At 42.1% G+C, this 12551-nt stretch overlaps 1 protein-coding gene across 4 annotated transcripts; it reads right to left on the bottom strand.

Annotated features, from left to right (window-relative positions):
• Positions 1 to 3014: 3014 nt before the first annotated feature.
• LOC106675490 (polymeric immunoglobulin receptor) lies at positions 3015 to 10879 on the bottom strand. 4 transcript variants are annotated; one of them, XM_076878602.1, is made up of 7 exons: positions 10780 to 10879; positions 8084 to 8419; positions 7113 to 7427; positions 6453 to 6590; positions 6051 to 6155; positions 5325 to 5362; positions 3015 to 4235 (listed from the first exon to the last, which is right to left on the bottom strand). In XM_076878602.1, the coding sequence occupies exons 1-7, from the start codon at positions 10817 to 10819 to the stop codon at positions 4062 to 4064; spliced, it is 1146 nt and encodes a 381-aa protein (XP_076734717.1). In that variant the 5' UTR covers positions 10820 to 10879; the 3' UTR covers positions 3015 to 4061. The 4 variants fall into 4 exon arrangements, with proteins under 4 accessions (XP_076734717.1, XP_076734718.1, XP_076734719.1 ...); XM_076878603.1 differs by having other exon boundaries at positions 6453 to 6545; XM_076878604.1 differs by having other exon boundaries at positions 6453 to 6542.
• Between the last annotated feature and the right edge of the window lie 1672 nt (positions 10880 to 12551).

Raw genomic sequence — 12551 nt, 5'->3', positions numbered from 1 at the left:
TGCCATTTTGGCAGCCTTCTGAAATTTAGACCGGCTCATATGCAGGATGTCAAGGGACCCCTGAAGTTGATCTTATTTCCATCTCCTCTCAGCTCAACGACATTCACGTCTAAGAGTGAGGGTGGATTCATTTAGTTGGCGAGAGGTTTTACGGCGTTTAGTCTTTACTGGAGCCACAGTGTCCAAAATAGAAGAACATGTAGAAATAAAAGAGTTGACTACGCCATCAACCGAGAGAGGTGCATTACGGATGTCATCGTAACAGACAGAGTTAGCAAAGGCCGCAGAGAAAAGTGCAACAGCCTGAGAATTAATCAGACGCGATAGGCACAGTGGACCCTCAGAGTTCAGTTCCATATTGCATAACTGAACATCAAACATAACTGGGAAATGGTCCGAAATCCCAGCATCATTAATGTCCGTGATGCAAATATCCAGTCCATACGACAATACCAAGTCCAGCATATGGCCTTTAGTGTGGGTTGATTTTCTCACCCACTGAGTGAGATTAAAAGAGTCAATAAGGGCAAGGAAGTCCTTAGCCAATAGGTCCTCCTCGCAGCATATATGAATGTTAAAATCACCACAAATAAGGACACGATCATAATTTAAAAAGATAAATCCTAAAAGATTAGCAAATTCACGGATAAAATCCTTGCTGCGTTTCGGAGGTCGATACACCACCGCACAGAGGGTCCGGGGGAAACGGACAGCTCCAGTAGTTGTACTTCGAAGCTGGAATACGAGGCAGGAGGCAGTTGCCGCACTCGGAATTTACTTCTAAAAACTGAGGATAGCCCTCCACCCCTGCCCGCGGTCCTAGGAAAGTTAAAGAAAGCACAATCCAGTGGAAGAAGTTCCGAAAAGGAAGAGGACTCACCAGGGCGAATCCGGGTCTCCGTTAGAAACAGGACGTCCAGCCTTGACGCGAGAAAAAAGTCGTTTACAATGAAGGACTTGTTCACCAGTGACCTAGTGTTTAGCAGAGCACGTCCTAGCTGGCAAAGATTGCTGTGATCCACACCTCCTCCAGAGACCCGCTTCCAGCTCCATACAGGTGGGCACTCAACTGGTAGGAGCGAGTGGGCTTGCTGGCCAGCATAGCGAATCCATCGATGGCGACACAGTCTGAAAGTATACTGGGAGGGCCGCAAGATGTCTATGATGGAGCGGTAATTAATCACTCCATGTGCTTTTAAATAGGCTTTAATACGAGCGCGAAAACCACTCCATTTACCCCGTTTCCTATGTCGTTTCTTGTGTGGTGTATGTGTCTGTTGGAGTATCTGTTCGAGACTGGGAAAAATTCCCTAAGTTCCAATATAGATCTGGGTTTTGATGATTCAAGGGTCGAAGATTTAAAAGAGTTTGTCGATCAAAGGCAATTAGAGCAGTAACATCCGGAAAGAAGGCAAAGAGTAAACAACACTCAGGAAGACGGATCCAGAGACGGCTTGCCGTACACACTGGCGCCATCTTGTTTGTCAATTATTATTATTATTATTGTTATTTTCCTGAAAAACTCCACAGTGTCAGAGCTTCTCGGACCTGCTGCCCCTGAACATGGTGCCTGCTCAGACCTGAGAGGAAACCTCAGGGGAAGCTTTCTGCTCACGCTGCGTGCAGCAGTGATTGAGCGCTGCTGACCACAATAAGGACATAATCAGATGGTAAAAAGAATACTTTGAGGATTTCCTCAATCCCACCAACACTTTCTGTGGAAGGAGAGAGTGAGGAGTTGCTCAAGGCTCAGGATGTTGTACATGACTCTGCAGCACAGTCTGGAAGTCTTTTTTGTGGATGGAGGATGTGCTCCAACACTCCTCAGCCTCCCTGGGTGGATCTTTACCTGGATGCTGGCAAGAAGAGTCCGTCTCTAAGCTAAAGCTCAGATTATGGAGGAAAAGTGTGTTTTTTATTCTGGACTTGTAACCTTGAACCATCTTGTTATCTCCTGGAGCTTATGTGAAGGACCATTCAGTCCCTGTACAACTATAGTGAGAGCTTGGTTTGCATTTCCAGGCTCTGCTGTTTGTCACCAACTCTTTCACAGCTTTAATGAAGAGAATTTGTAGGCAGATAGTTTCCACCTTCTTGGCGTCAGGATCACTCTGCTTTTTGCAGAAGATGTGGTCTCTTGGTCTCATCATGCAGTCATGAAGTTCACACTTCAGGGCAGTTTGTAGCCAAGTGTGAAGCAGCTGGGATGAGACTAAGCACCTCTGAGTCCAAGTCCCCGCTGCTCAGCCAGAAAAGGCTGGTGTGCTCTCTCTGGATGAAGAACAAGTTGCTGCTCTGAATGGAGGAGTTGAGGTATTTTGGGGTCCTGTTTATAAAAGTCATGGGAAATGGACTGGTTCTAATATAGCACTTTTCTACTCTTCTGAGCCTTCAAAGCACTTTACACAACTTGTCCTGAAGCCAGGAATCGAAGCACCAACCTTCCGATCAGTAGATGACCTGCTCTACCGCCTGAGCCACAGCCGCCCAGTCAGAGAAGAGTGGAGCAGGAGGCGTGGACGGGTGCAGTGTCTGCAGGTCAGTTCAGACCTGCAGTGAGCGTGTGTTCAGAGTGGAGTTGCTTCCACTGTTAAACATTATTTGGTATCAGTTTTACACAGTGAGCTGAAATGAAGATCTTAAACTTGCTAAAGTGCTGAAAAAAACCTGCTGAGTGCTGATTGATACATTTCTATTCTATCAATTAGCAGCACTCAGCAGGTTTATATTTGATGGGTAGCAGTCTGAAAATCCTCTTTTTCTTTTCGTGACTGACTCTGAGGTTGTGAAAGACATGACTGCTCAGAGGACTGATGGAGAGGAAGAGGCCTGGTCCACATCATACAGATAATACTGACAGTTAACTTCTTAAGAACTGTGCAGAACAGCTTCTGATAACAACATGCAAATTTAGTCGCCATAGAAACAGCTGAACAGGAAGACAAACATGTGAAAGACACTTGTTGCTCAACAGCAGTGACTGAATACAAACAAACTCATTTTCTGTGCTGATATCAAATAGAAAAAAGCTTTTATTCTCACACTGAACAAAGAGAAAATATCTCTGCTAACAAGTGAGGTGGTAAATATTACATTCAGTGTCTGTAGAGTCGATGTGGTTGCTCTCATTATTGTAATTAAGGTTTATTAATACAGCGCTTTACAAGAACAAAAGTCACAAAGCTCTTTACAGCACAGAGTAAGATACAAGAATTCAAACAAGGTAAACAGATAGCATGCACAGGCAGGTCCAACAGTGTCACAGATCGTAGGTCCAGTGGAAGTGAGTTCAATAACTTGGAGAGATCCAGAGCTGATCCAGGTACAGCCAACAAGCACCTATCTGCTTGTTGGAGGTAATGCAGCTTTGCTCTGCACTCACTTCCACCACTGTTTGATTTAATAAGCTAAAGATTTTCTACATTATGAAAGTTTATTTCAGTAAAACATTGTCCTGTTAAACATTAAAGCATCAGTTTTAAACAGTGGCCTGACACTTTGCAGAAGCTAATCAAGGAAGCTGATCTTGCTAAACTGACACCAAGCTGAGCATGCAGTCTGAACACTTCCCCATTTTCTTCACTCGTGTGACTCTGAAGTTGTGAAAGACAAGAAGTTTTTCTTTTTTTAAAGAATTATTTCAAGACTTTAGATTTAGCAAAGAACTGTGTGTGTACATGGTACATGACAGGAAGAAAGTTTTTTAACTCCTCGAGTGACTGAAGGAGAGGAAAAGCTCTGATCCTGAAAATATTTTCAGTAAACTTAAGAACTGTGCAGACAGCTGTCTGACAGATTTCCCTGCATCTTCACTGAGTCACTTTACTGCCACAGGATCACTGATTGGACCTGTGCTCAACTTCAAAACACCAAAATCCCTCAGTGACCATAATTTACAAAGCTATGACATCACAGCATCTGACCAATCACACGCTGTCACCGTCCTGTTGTTACATTAAAATAAAATCCCATTCAAACAGATTTTGGTGTGAATCAGATTATTTACACTGAGAGCTTCCTCTGGTCCCTTCACAGAGAAACGTGGCAGCAGCAGCTTGAAGCTAAGCTACACTCGAGTACAGCGAATCATCTCTGACATCAGAGCTCACATGGACCCGAGGTGCAGAGTAGATAACTTCACCAGTGTTACCACTCGAGGCTCCGTTGGGAGAGCCAAAAGTCCTCTTGGAAAAATTCACCTCAGAGTAGGTGAGTTTGCTCGAGTCGTCTCCCTCCTGAAAAAGAGAACGCGCAGAGATGAAACTGTTGATCAGCTGCCACATTTTCAATAATGTTTAGGATTGTTAACACAAACCGACTCGAAGGACGAGACGAGCAGGTGCGTCGTCAGCCCTGAGTGAGTGGGGCCTGAGCCCCGCTCTTGTAATAGAACAGTTCATTAAAGGGCCGGTGTGTTCAGGCATCTGTTTGTCACCGGGCATCACAGGTGATAAATAATGTGAGCACTGTGTGACTGATGTTATTTATTTAAGAATGAAAAATGAACCCCTCACTTGTGTGTAATTTTCCTGTTTATGTTTTGTTATGAAAAGAACATCGAGGGAACCGTTTACCCTTCCCGGGATAGGGTTACCGGGGCCCTGTCCTGGAGCCTGGCCCGGGGAGGGTGCCTGAGGGCGAGCGTCTGGTGGCCGGGCCTTAGTCCATGGGGCCCGGCCGGGCACAGCCCGAAGAGGAGACATGGGCCCATCCTCCCGCAGGCCCACCACCCGCAGGAGGCGCCATAGGGGTCGGGTGCATTGTGTGCCAGGTGGCGGCTTCTAATTTCAGTATTCTCCTCTGCCTGTTGTCTTCCACAGGCTTCTGTTTGGGGTCTTTACTGTTTCAGCACATTCTGAGCACTTTAACACACATGATGTTCAGCTGCATGTCTCTCAAACCCCAAAATGTTTCTGAGCTGCAGAGCCTGTGTACAGTAGGTGGATCACTGATAACTTTCTCCAACCTGAAGAAAAAATAGTCCCAGTTTGTGCTCCTGACAAATTTGTGTGTAAAGTAACGGAAAGTCCCTTTGACACATGTACTAAATCTATCAGAAACCATTAAGGTGACTGTTGTTAAACCCTTTTTTATCACTTAAGAAATATTACAAAGTTAAGTCCCATTGTGTCACAGTATGACTGTACTCAGTGAACGTTTCCATCCACACGTCTGCAGCAGGTCTCTGAGGTCATGTTTTTATGTTCTAGCATGCTGCTATCAGCACTGTGTGATATTTATCTTTAAACCTGCTGAACTAATAAAATTCTACTTACTAATTTCACCAAAACTGTGACGCTGTGAGTAAAGTTGATCAAACTCACCTCTGTGACAGCAGCCTGCTCGGTTTCCACAGGAGGATCTGAAAACACATCAGAGAGAATATTTTTGATGATTTAGTGCTGACAGATCTCCATCTGTGATGACCTTCACCAAAGACACTGAAGACTTTATTCAGAGAGTGATTCAGACAACATTTCTGCCAGGCTTTGGATATAAATTCTCGTGATGGTTTCCACCACATCTCCTCCAACGTGCTGAAGCCGGTCAGAAACCTTCAGTTTTTAAAAAGTCATTTTTAAGTAGTTTTCGACCAAAACATCAGCAGGAGCCACACAGCAGATTTAATCAAGGCAGAATAGTATTTTAAGTATAAATTAACTGTAACATTAGCCACACGTGACTCGTCTGCTTTGGGCTATTTATCAATGATTAATGTGAAACTTTAAATTTTCATTTGTGTAATAAAAAGATTGTTTCTGGTTTGTTTTTAATTTGCTTTGCTGTCTGTAAATCACAGTCAGTTTAATGTTAGCACCTGCTGCTGTAACAGTAACTATTACATCACTTCCAGGTGTAACTGGAAGTTTAAACTGAGCAGCAGTTCACTCTCTTAACCTGAATTCAGATCTTAAGGTGGTTTTTGTTCAGTGATTTTTCTGGGTCGAGGTTGTGTTGTTGTGTTTGTCTTTTCAAAGCTTTAATTCACAAAGAATTAAATACAAACTGAGCGATGAGTGTGTCTGTCTGTGTGCTTCCTGCTGTCTCACCCTTTGGTTTAGAGGATCTTTTCTTGCAGAATATCAGCACAGACACTGATAACAGGATGATGATGAGAGCCAGAGTCAGACCCACAACCAGCAGCACATCTGCAGCTGATTGAGAAGAACAACAAGCTGAAGACATGCGCACAGTATATAGAGCTGTACAGTAAGAACTCATCTCCTACAGACTGAAATAATATGAAATAGAGTTAGTGTTATTTTAGCATTTTACAGCTTCTAAAGAACATATTCACCTTAGATTGTTTGCTAATGTCACTTGTCAAACTAAATGAAAAGCATATAACAGGACACATTAAGGAGTAATTATGATAATAATTAAACCAGTTTTCACTCAGGTTATAAAGAATCTGTCAGTGTTTCTACTCTCAGACTCATAGATGGATGTACCTGCAGATGCTGCTCTTTCAGGCTGCTCAGTGCTTCCAGTCAAAGTTAATGAAGGTGTGCAGCTTCCTGTAGTCGTGGCTGATGGTCCAGCTGCTGAACAAGAGCAGAGAGGAAAGTTTGACTTATAAATGTTTGGAGCTGTGAAGAAGAAAAACACAAAGATTCAAAAATCAGCTGAGAAATCAAACGAGCCTTAAATGGATCCACTGACTGAGAAAAAACCAGTTTGGCAAATTTAGTGTTAGATTAAAAAAATGCACTAAAATAGTTTAACAATGAAATAAAATATGAATGTATGTTGAAATATCAGGTTCTTGGAAACAATAAAGACATTTAGGGACATTAATGGTCACCTGTTCATTTCCAGCTCCACACTCTGATTCCTGCTCTCCATCACAGTAACTTTACATACATTTCACATTCTAAATAATCTTGTTTCTAAATAATTCTGTTTCTATGTTGAGATAAACTGAGTGCTGAGAGCAGCCTGAGCTGTTGGCTCACAGGGATCACTGTACAGACACTGAGCTCATTATTAGAAACTTTGCTCGTGTTCAACATGAACATCCACCACTGGAACAGCAGATATATGACAGGAAATAAGGAACAGCTGAACAGCTCCACTCTGACAACATTTGATTAATGTCAGTAAAAACTCACCGTCTGTGACAGTGACCTGAAAGTCTCTGAATGAACTGCTGGAAGATCCACTCAGGTAACATCTGTACCGTCCTGAGTCAGACTTGGTCAGCTGTGTGATGCTCACATACAGAACTCCTGAATCATATCCAATGTTGTATCTGCCGCTCTGAGCTTTGACATCATTTGTTTGAACAAGACCGTCGCCTTGTCCACATTTTCCCCTGCAGAACAACTTTGTGTTTCCAGGTTGATTAAAGGAACATCCGACTGTGAGAGAGCTTCCAGTTTCTTTATCAAAGTGTTTCAGCTGATCATCGTTTCCATCCAGCAGTGCTGTTAAAGAGACAAACGATCAATAGTTACTATCAGTGCTGAAGATGATGCAGTCTGATCAGAGTAACTCCAGTTTGATCCACAGTTACACTGGGAGCTGCCCAGTTCAACCAGTCTGACAGAGGAACTGTTGGACTAAGTGAGATTTAAACGGCTTCATCATCAGACTGATTGGATTCATGAAAACCAGCTTTTATGACAAGTATAGACTCTAAACTGTGAACCCTTCATGGTTTTAAGTACATTTAAAGTCTGGATGGACGTTTGTGTTGTGAATGTGATTTTCACACATTCATTGAGGAAGAATCCATTTTGCTGTGAGGGGAACTCTTGGAAAGATCAAACCGACGACACAGAAGCAAAAACTCATCAAAGAAAATCAAAGTTACATCAGAAAATCTTCTTTCATTCATCAGCGTCTGTTTCTGACATCAACATTTCATTCACATCATTATCAGCTGACACACTCACTAATATTCACACACACTCGTGTCCCAGCTGCAGTTCATCGGTTACTTAGAGGAGTCCAAATGTAACCAACAGTTGACAGAAGAACAAACTTCAGCTTCTTTAAACCGTCAGCAGCTGTCAGTGAAACTCAAACTTTGCTTCAGGAACAGAAACTAAACATTTCCACAGCTGAAACAGAAACTCACCTTCAGCAACAACGATCACAAACTGTGTGAGTGAAGCTGATGATGAAGATCCAGCCAAACCACAGCTGTACTGTCCAGAGTCAGACTCAGTCAGCTTTGAGATGCTCACAGATAAAACATGAGAACCAGTCCATTCATATTCAATGCTGTATCTGCCTGTTTGAGCTCTGACATCAGTTGTGTTAATGAGAATGTTTTCTCCTTCACATTCTTCTCTGCAGAACATCTTCCATGTTCCTGGAGAATTAAAGGAGAATCCAGCTTTAAAATCTCCTCCAATGACTCCATAGTGAAGAATCTGAGCATCGGTGACTTCAGGGTTTCCCTCCTGCAGAGCTGTTGGAAACATGAACCATCAACAGTTACTGTTTGTACTTCCTGTAAGAAGCTGCAGTCTGATCACAACATTCACACACAGACACACTGAGACTAAAGTCTGAATAACAACAATGATTCATGTCAAATACATTTTGTTGTCTAAAGTGGTGGAAAATCTTCTTCCAGTCGACATGACTCAAAATATATCTGAACATGTTTCCTATGTGTGACAGGTGAGACCTGGAGACTCGGGACCGCCCCTGGTGGGCGGAGCTGGTCTTTACTCCTTTTATAAGCGCAGGTGTGGGCAATTGGGTATTCCTCTGCAAACCTGAAACTGCGAGTGCTTGGTCCGAGTTGGGCAAGTTGGTGTTTCTTAACTATGAAAGTCTGATATGGGCCTTCCCCTAAACTTCTGTTAGAACGGTAGGTTACACAAAAATGTACCACTTGAGCTCTGGCTGTTGGCAGAGGTTTACAGTTATTTGCACCCTTGTAGGTGGGAAACATTGCTCCCGTGAGAACGGTATAGTGGACTTCATCGCCACTGACCCACATTTATTAGGGTGTGACACGAACTTGTGGACAGGTAACAAAACCAATTCAGTTGAGGAATATTCCTGTGTTTTACTGTCCAGCTAAGTGATCTCCTGCCTTTTATTTACAGAGTACCGAGCTGCTGCTTTGCCAGGTGGATTTCTGGCTGCGGGTAAAGGACCCGATACCTCAGTGTGTTTAATTTGTTTTAAACCGGTGTAAGTCGACAGACTGACTGTTGCGGCTGTCGATGGTTTTGTTTTCTTCTGTATCAGTAGGCACCACAGATATTGATCCTTTTAGTATTTTAACTCCTTTTTTATATATATATATATTGTCGCAGACGGTGAAGGCGCTGCAGGGAAAACAAATCCTTTTTTTGTCTCCCCGCTTTTGCATGCACAGCGGTGGGCCCGAGTGAAGACGGCACCGAAGATTTGCCTTTTTCTACAGTGTTTTACCCATTTGGGGTCATGTGTGAGTTGCCGTCCACTTTTAACCTGTGTGCTATGTCGATTTGTTTTTAAACGGTTCCCCGCAGCGCTTGTCCTGGCTCATGGCAATCGTACAGTTTTATAGTTTCTAATAAGGTAAAGTTTTTAATTGTTTTTAGGTGCCGCTGTTACACTGTTTCTTTTATTTTGTATTAAAAATCTTTTAAACTGACTGTGCGCCTACGGCTCTGTCCTATTTTAAATAGGTACCTACCACGGGTCACAAACACATGAATAAAATGACAATAAAAGATGAAGATAAACAAAACATGTAAATGACTCATAACTCCTCTGTGTGGTACTTGTAGTAATTATATGTTGAGAGATTGAAGCAACAGCTCAACATGCAAGTTTTTCATGTGTTTCATCCACAGGAAGTGATGTCATCATTTAGTTTAAATGTACTGCTGGTGTCAAAGTTCATGAAGCAACAACAAAACCAGTGATGAAGTTTTTATTTGTTGTAACTTTGTTTTACTGAGGGTGATCGTGGCTCAGGAGTTGGGAGTTCACCTTGTAACCTGAAGGTTGCCGGTTCGAGCCCCGGCTTGGACAGTCTCGGTCGTTGTGTCCTTGGGCAAGACACTTCGTTTTCTTTGAGGACGTAACAAATACTTGCAATGAACGACATGTTATTGAGTAATTTATGACTCTATTTTAAAGCTCTGAAGCCAAACTCAGCAGCTGATGTGAGTCAGTTACTTTATGTGAATGATTTCAGTTCATTCCAGCATTTAAACTCTGTGCAGTCGTATTTCTGTTCAGCTCCAACAGGACAAACAGGAAAATTAGGAAATAACTTTTCACACAACTCTGGGTTTGAAGATGCTGACAGATTTCACTCACAGGTTTATATTTGTCTGCAGGAAGTGATGTCATTTTGTCAAATCTATATGCACTGTGGGAGTGAACTGTGAATAGTCACAGTGAAGAAACATGAACATGTAACAGTAAAAGCAACAAAATGTGTTTTTGTCTTTCAAAGAAAAATTCATTGACTTGATCAACAAGTTTGTATTTTCAAATAATAACTGAAAGTATCAGGTGGAGTTTGTACTTTGATATTACAGGTTATTTTGAGGACGTAACAAACACTTGTAAGAAACCATCTTTGAAAGGACGAATCCTAAAGCCAAAGTGAGCAGCAACATGTCCATGAATGTCTCACTGTGATGGTTTCTTCTGTCCATACTGGCCACAAACACATCCATGAAATCATGAATAAAAGCAGTTTGAATGGAAGAAGCGTCCATGAAAGTGACTCATAGCTGACTCTGATCATCATGTTTAACAACAGAAACATGTTGAAGAAGGAGAGTGACAGAAAGAACAAGTGAATGTACTCACAAAGGAAGAAGCAGCAGATCAGAGTGTGACGGACTTTCATGATGAGGCTCTGATGGTTCACTGCTGCCTCTCTTCTTCTTCACTGGAAACCAGGAACTTGTGACGCCTCACTTCTCTGACTGAAGGAGTCCCTCCTCCAAACACCACAGCACCTCTACACTCCTCCCCTCTGCATCCCTCTATCAGTCTGCTGCAGGGCCTCAGGCTTCCTCCTTATATTTATAGTATTATGTGCAAAGTGCTGCAGGAAATACAATGATGACACTTGACTCTGTTAAATTCAGCACAGTGACCAAAACCTCCAACAATGATCATCATTCATCATGAAATCATTTCTCTTTCTGTATCTGAAGAACTTTAGTTTGGGATCATTTAGAAAAACAGTTTGGGTCAAATGTTAGAAAAGAGTCAGACTTTCTTTCTTCTCACAGTTTGTTTAACAGTTTCAAATCTTTGCACATTTAAATACATCTATGAACAGAATATGAAAGAACAACAGTTCTGATATTATATCAAACATTTCAATCACCTTGTGGTTCAAAGTGGTATTACATGACAGCCTCATGCAATACCACTTTGAACCACAAGGTGACGCACGAGTCATGAGACATCCCAACATTATTCCAGTTAGCTCAATATTCCAGTTCCAGGAATGCAGGAATGTTACTGTCACACTCAGCCAACTGATCCTCCTGAGACACAGAAAAAAATCTTTTGACAGAGTAAAGTTTAATATTAAACAAATTAAATAAATAAATCAGCTGTAATCTGATATTTGTGACCTACCGGAGACTGAGAGAGAGCAACTTGTGTTTTTGGAAACATTTGAAGTGTTGCTGAATTCCAGTGTAAGGCTGAGGGTTTATCCTCGTCAGTGTTCGCATTATGTTCCACGGTTGATGTACCTGATGTTTGTTCCAGAACCACACCCACTGTTACACACTCTGAATGAGGCAATAAAGGGAATCATCTTCCTATTGCTGCCTGGCTTCATTCTGTTAAAGACTTTATTCTTTCCCCCTGAAAGGAGACCTCACTGTGATGGTTACTTTGATGGACTGTCTAATCTTGAACAATTTGTCTCAACTTATTGAACTGGCCATAATTAGGAGCCAGCAAATTGTGACCAGGTTATCTGAATCATGCTAAAAATACAGATACACTGAAAAGTGTTTAAGTTACGACTGCCTCTAGAAATGAACGCCTCCTGTTGTTTGTGCGCTCGGATTTTCTTTCCCTAAAAGCAGACGGCCTGTTTCCTGTTTGATGTAATCAGAGAACTACCTGCTTGGTGTTTGTAGGCGACTGTCCCAGGTTCATGTTTCATGGTAAAAAAACGTTTCAATGGTATTTCAGTATGATTATAACTGAACTGATCATGACAGGAGACCTACAGTTTAATGTTGTTTAAGCACACATGTTATGAATTTTATAAATCAACAGGATGAAGGAACAAATCAAACTCATTCGAAATATTCTACAAGCTCTCGCATTTCTCAACATTGTTACCTTCAGACTAATGTGTGACGATGGAGCTCTTTCTCAGTTTGATACAAAGTTCCCAGACAGGTCCAGCCCACTGTTCTTACTCTGATTTCACAACAACTATTATGGAATCAAAAACCTCAAAGTGCTGACTGACTGCTAAATACATCTGTAAAATCTGTCATATAATTTCTTTTATTTGCATCGGTGTGAAGAGAACGTGTCTGTATGTAATGAGCCTGTCTGCAGCCAGCAGCCGCCTGTGTACTGTGTGCTGAATCACTCCA

This window comes from Maylandia zebra, linkage group LG20 (genome assembly GCF_041146795.1).
Source record: "Maylandia zebra isolate NMK-2024a linkage group LG20, Mzebra_GT3a, whole genome shotgun sequence".
Taxonomy (NCBI): Eukaryota; Metazoa; Chordata; class Actinopteri; order Cichliformes; family Cichlidae; genus Maylandia; species Maylandia zebra.
The sequence above is the reverse complement of the archived record's forward strand: the minus strand, read 5'-3'. Positions and strand labels throughout refer to the sequence as shown.

What these genes read in the sequence shown, in the direction of transcription:
- LOC106675490 (XM_076878602.1), bottom strand. Translation starts at nt 10,819, where the DNA reads ATGAAAGTCCGTCACACTCTGATCTGCTGCTTCTTCCTTT. An exon ending in TGAAAGAGCAGCATCTGCAG is followed by an intron (nt 6,156 to 6,452) that starts GTACATCCATCT and finishes CTTCTCAATCAG; the next exon opens with CTGCAGATGTGCTGCTGGTT. An exon ending in AAGATCCTCTAAACCAAAGG is followed by an intron (nt 5,363 to 6,050) that starts GTGAGACAGCAG and finishes ATGTGTTTTCAG; the next exon opens with ATCCTCCTGTGGAAACCGAG.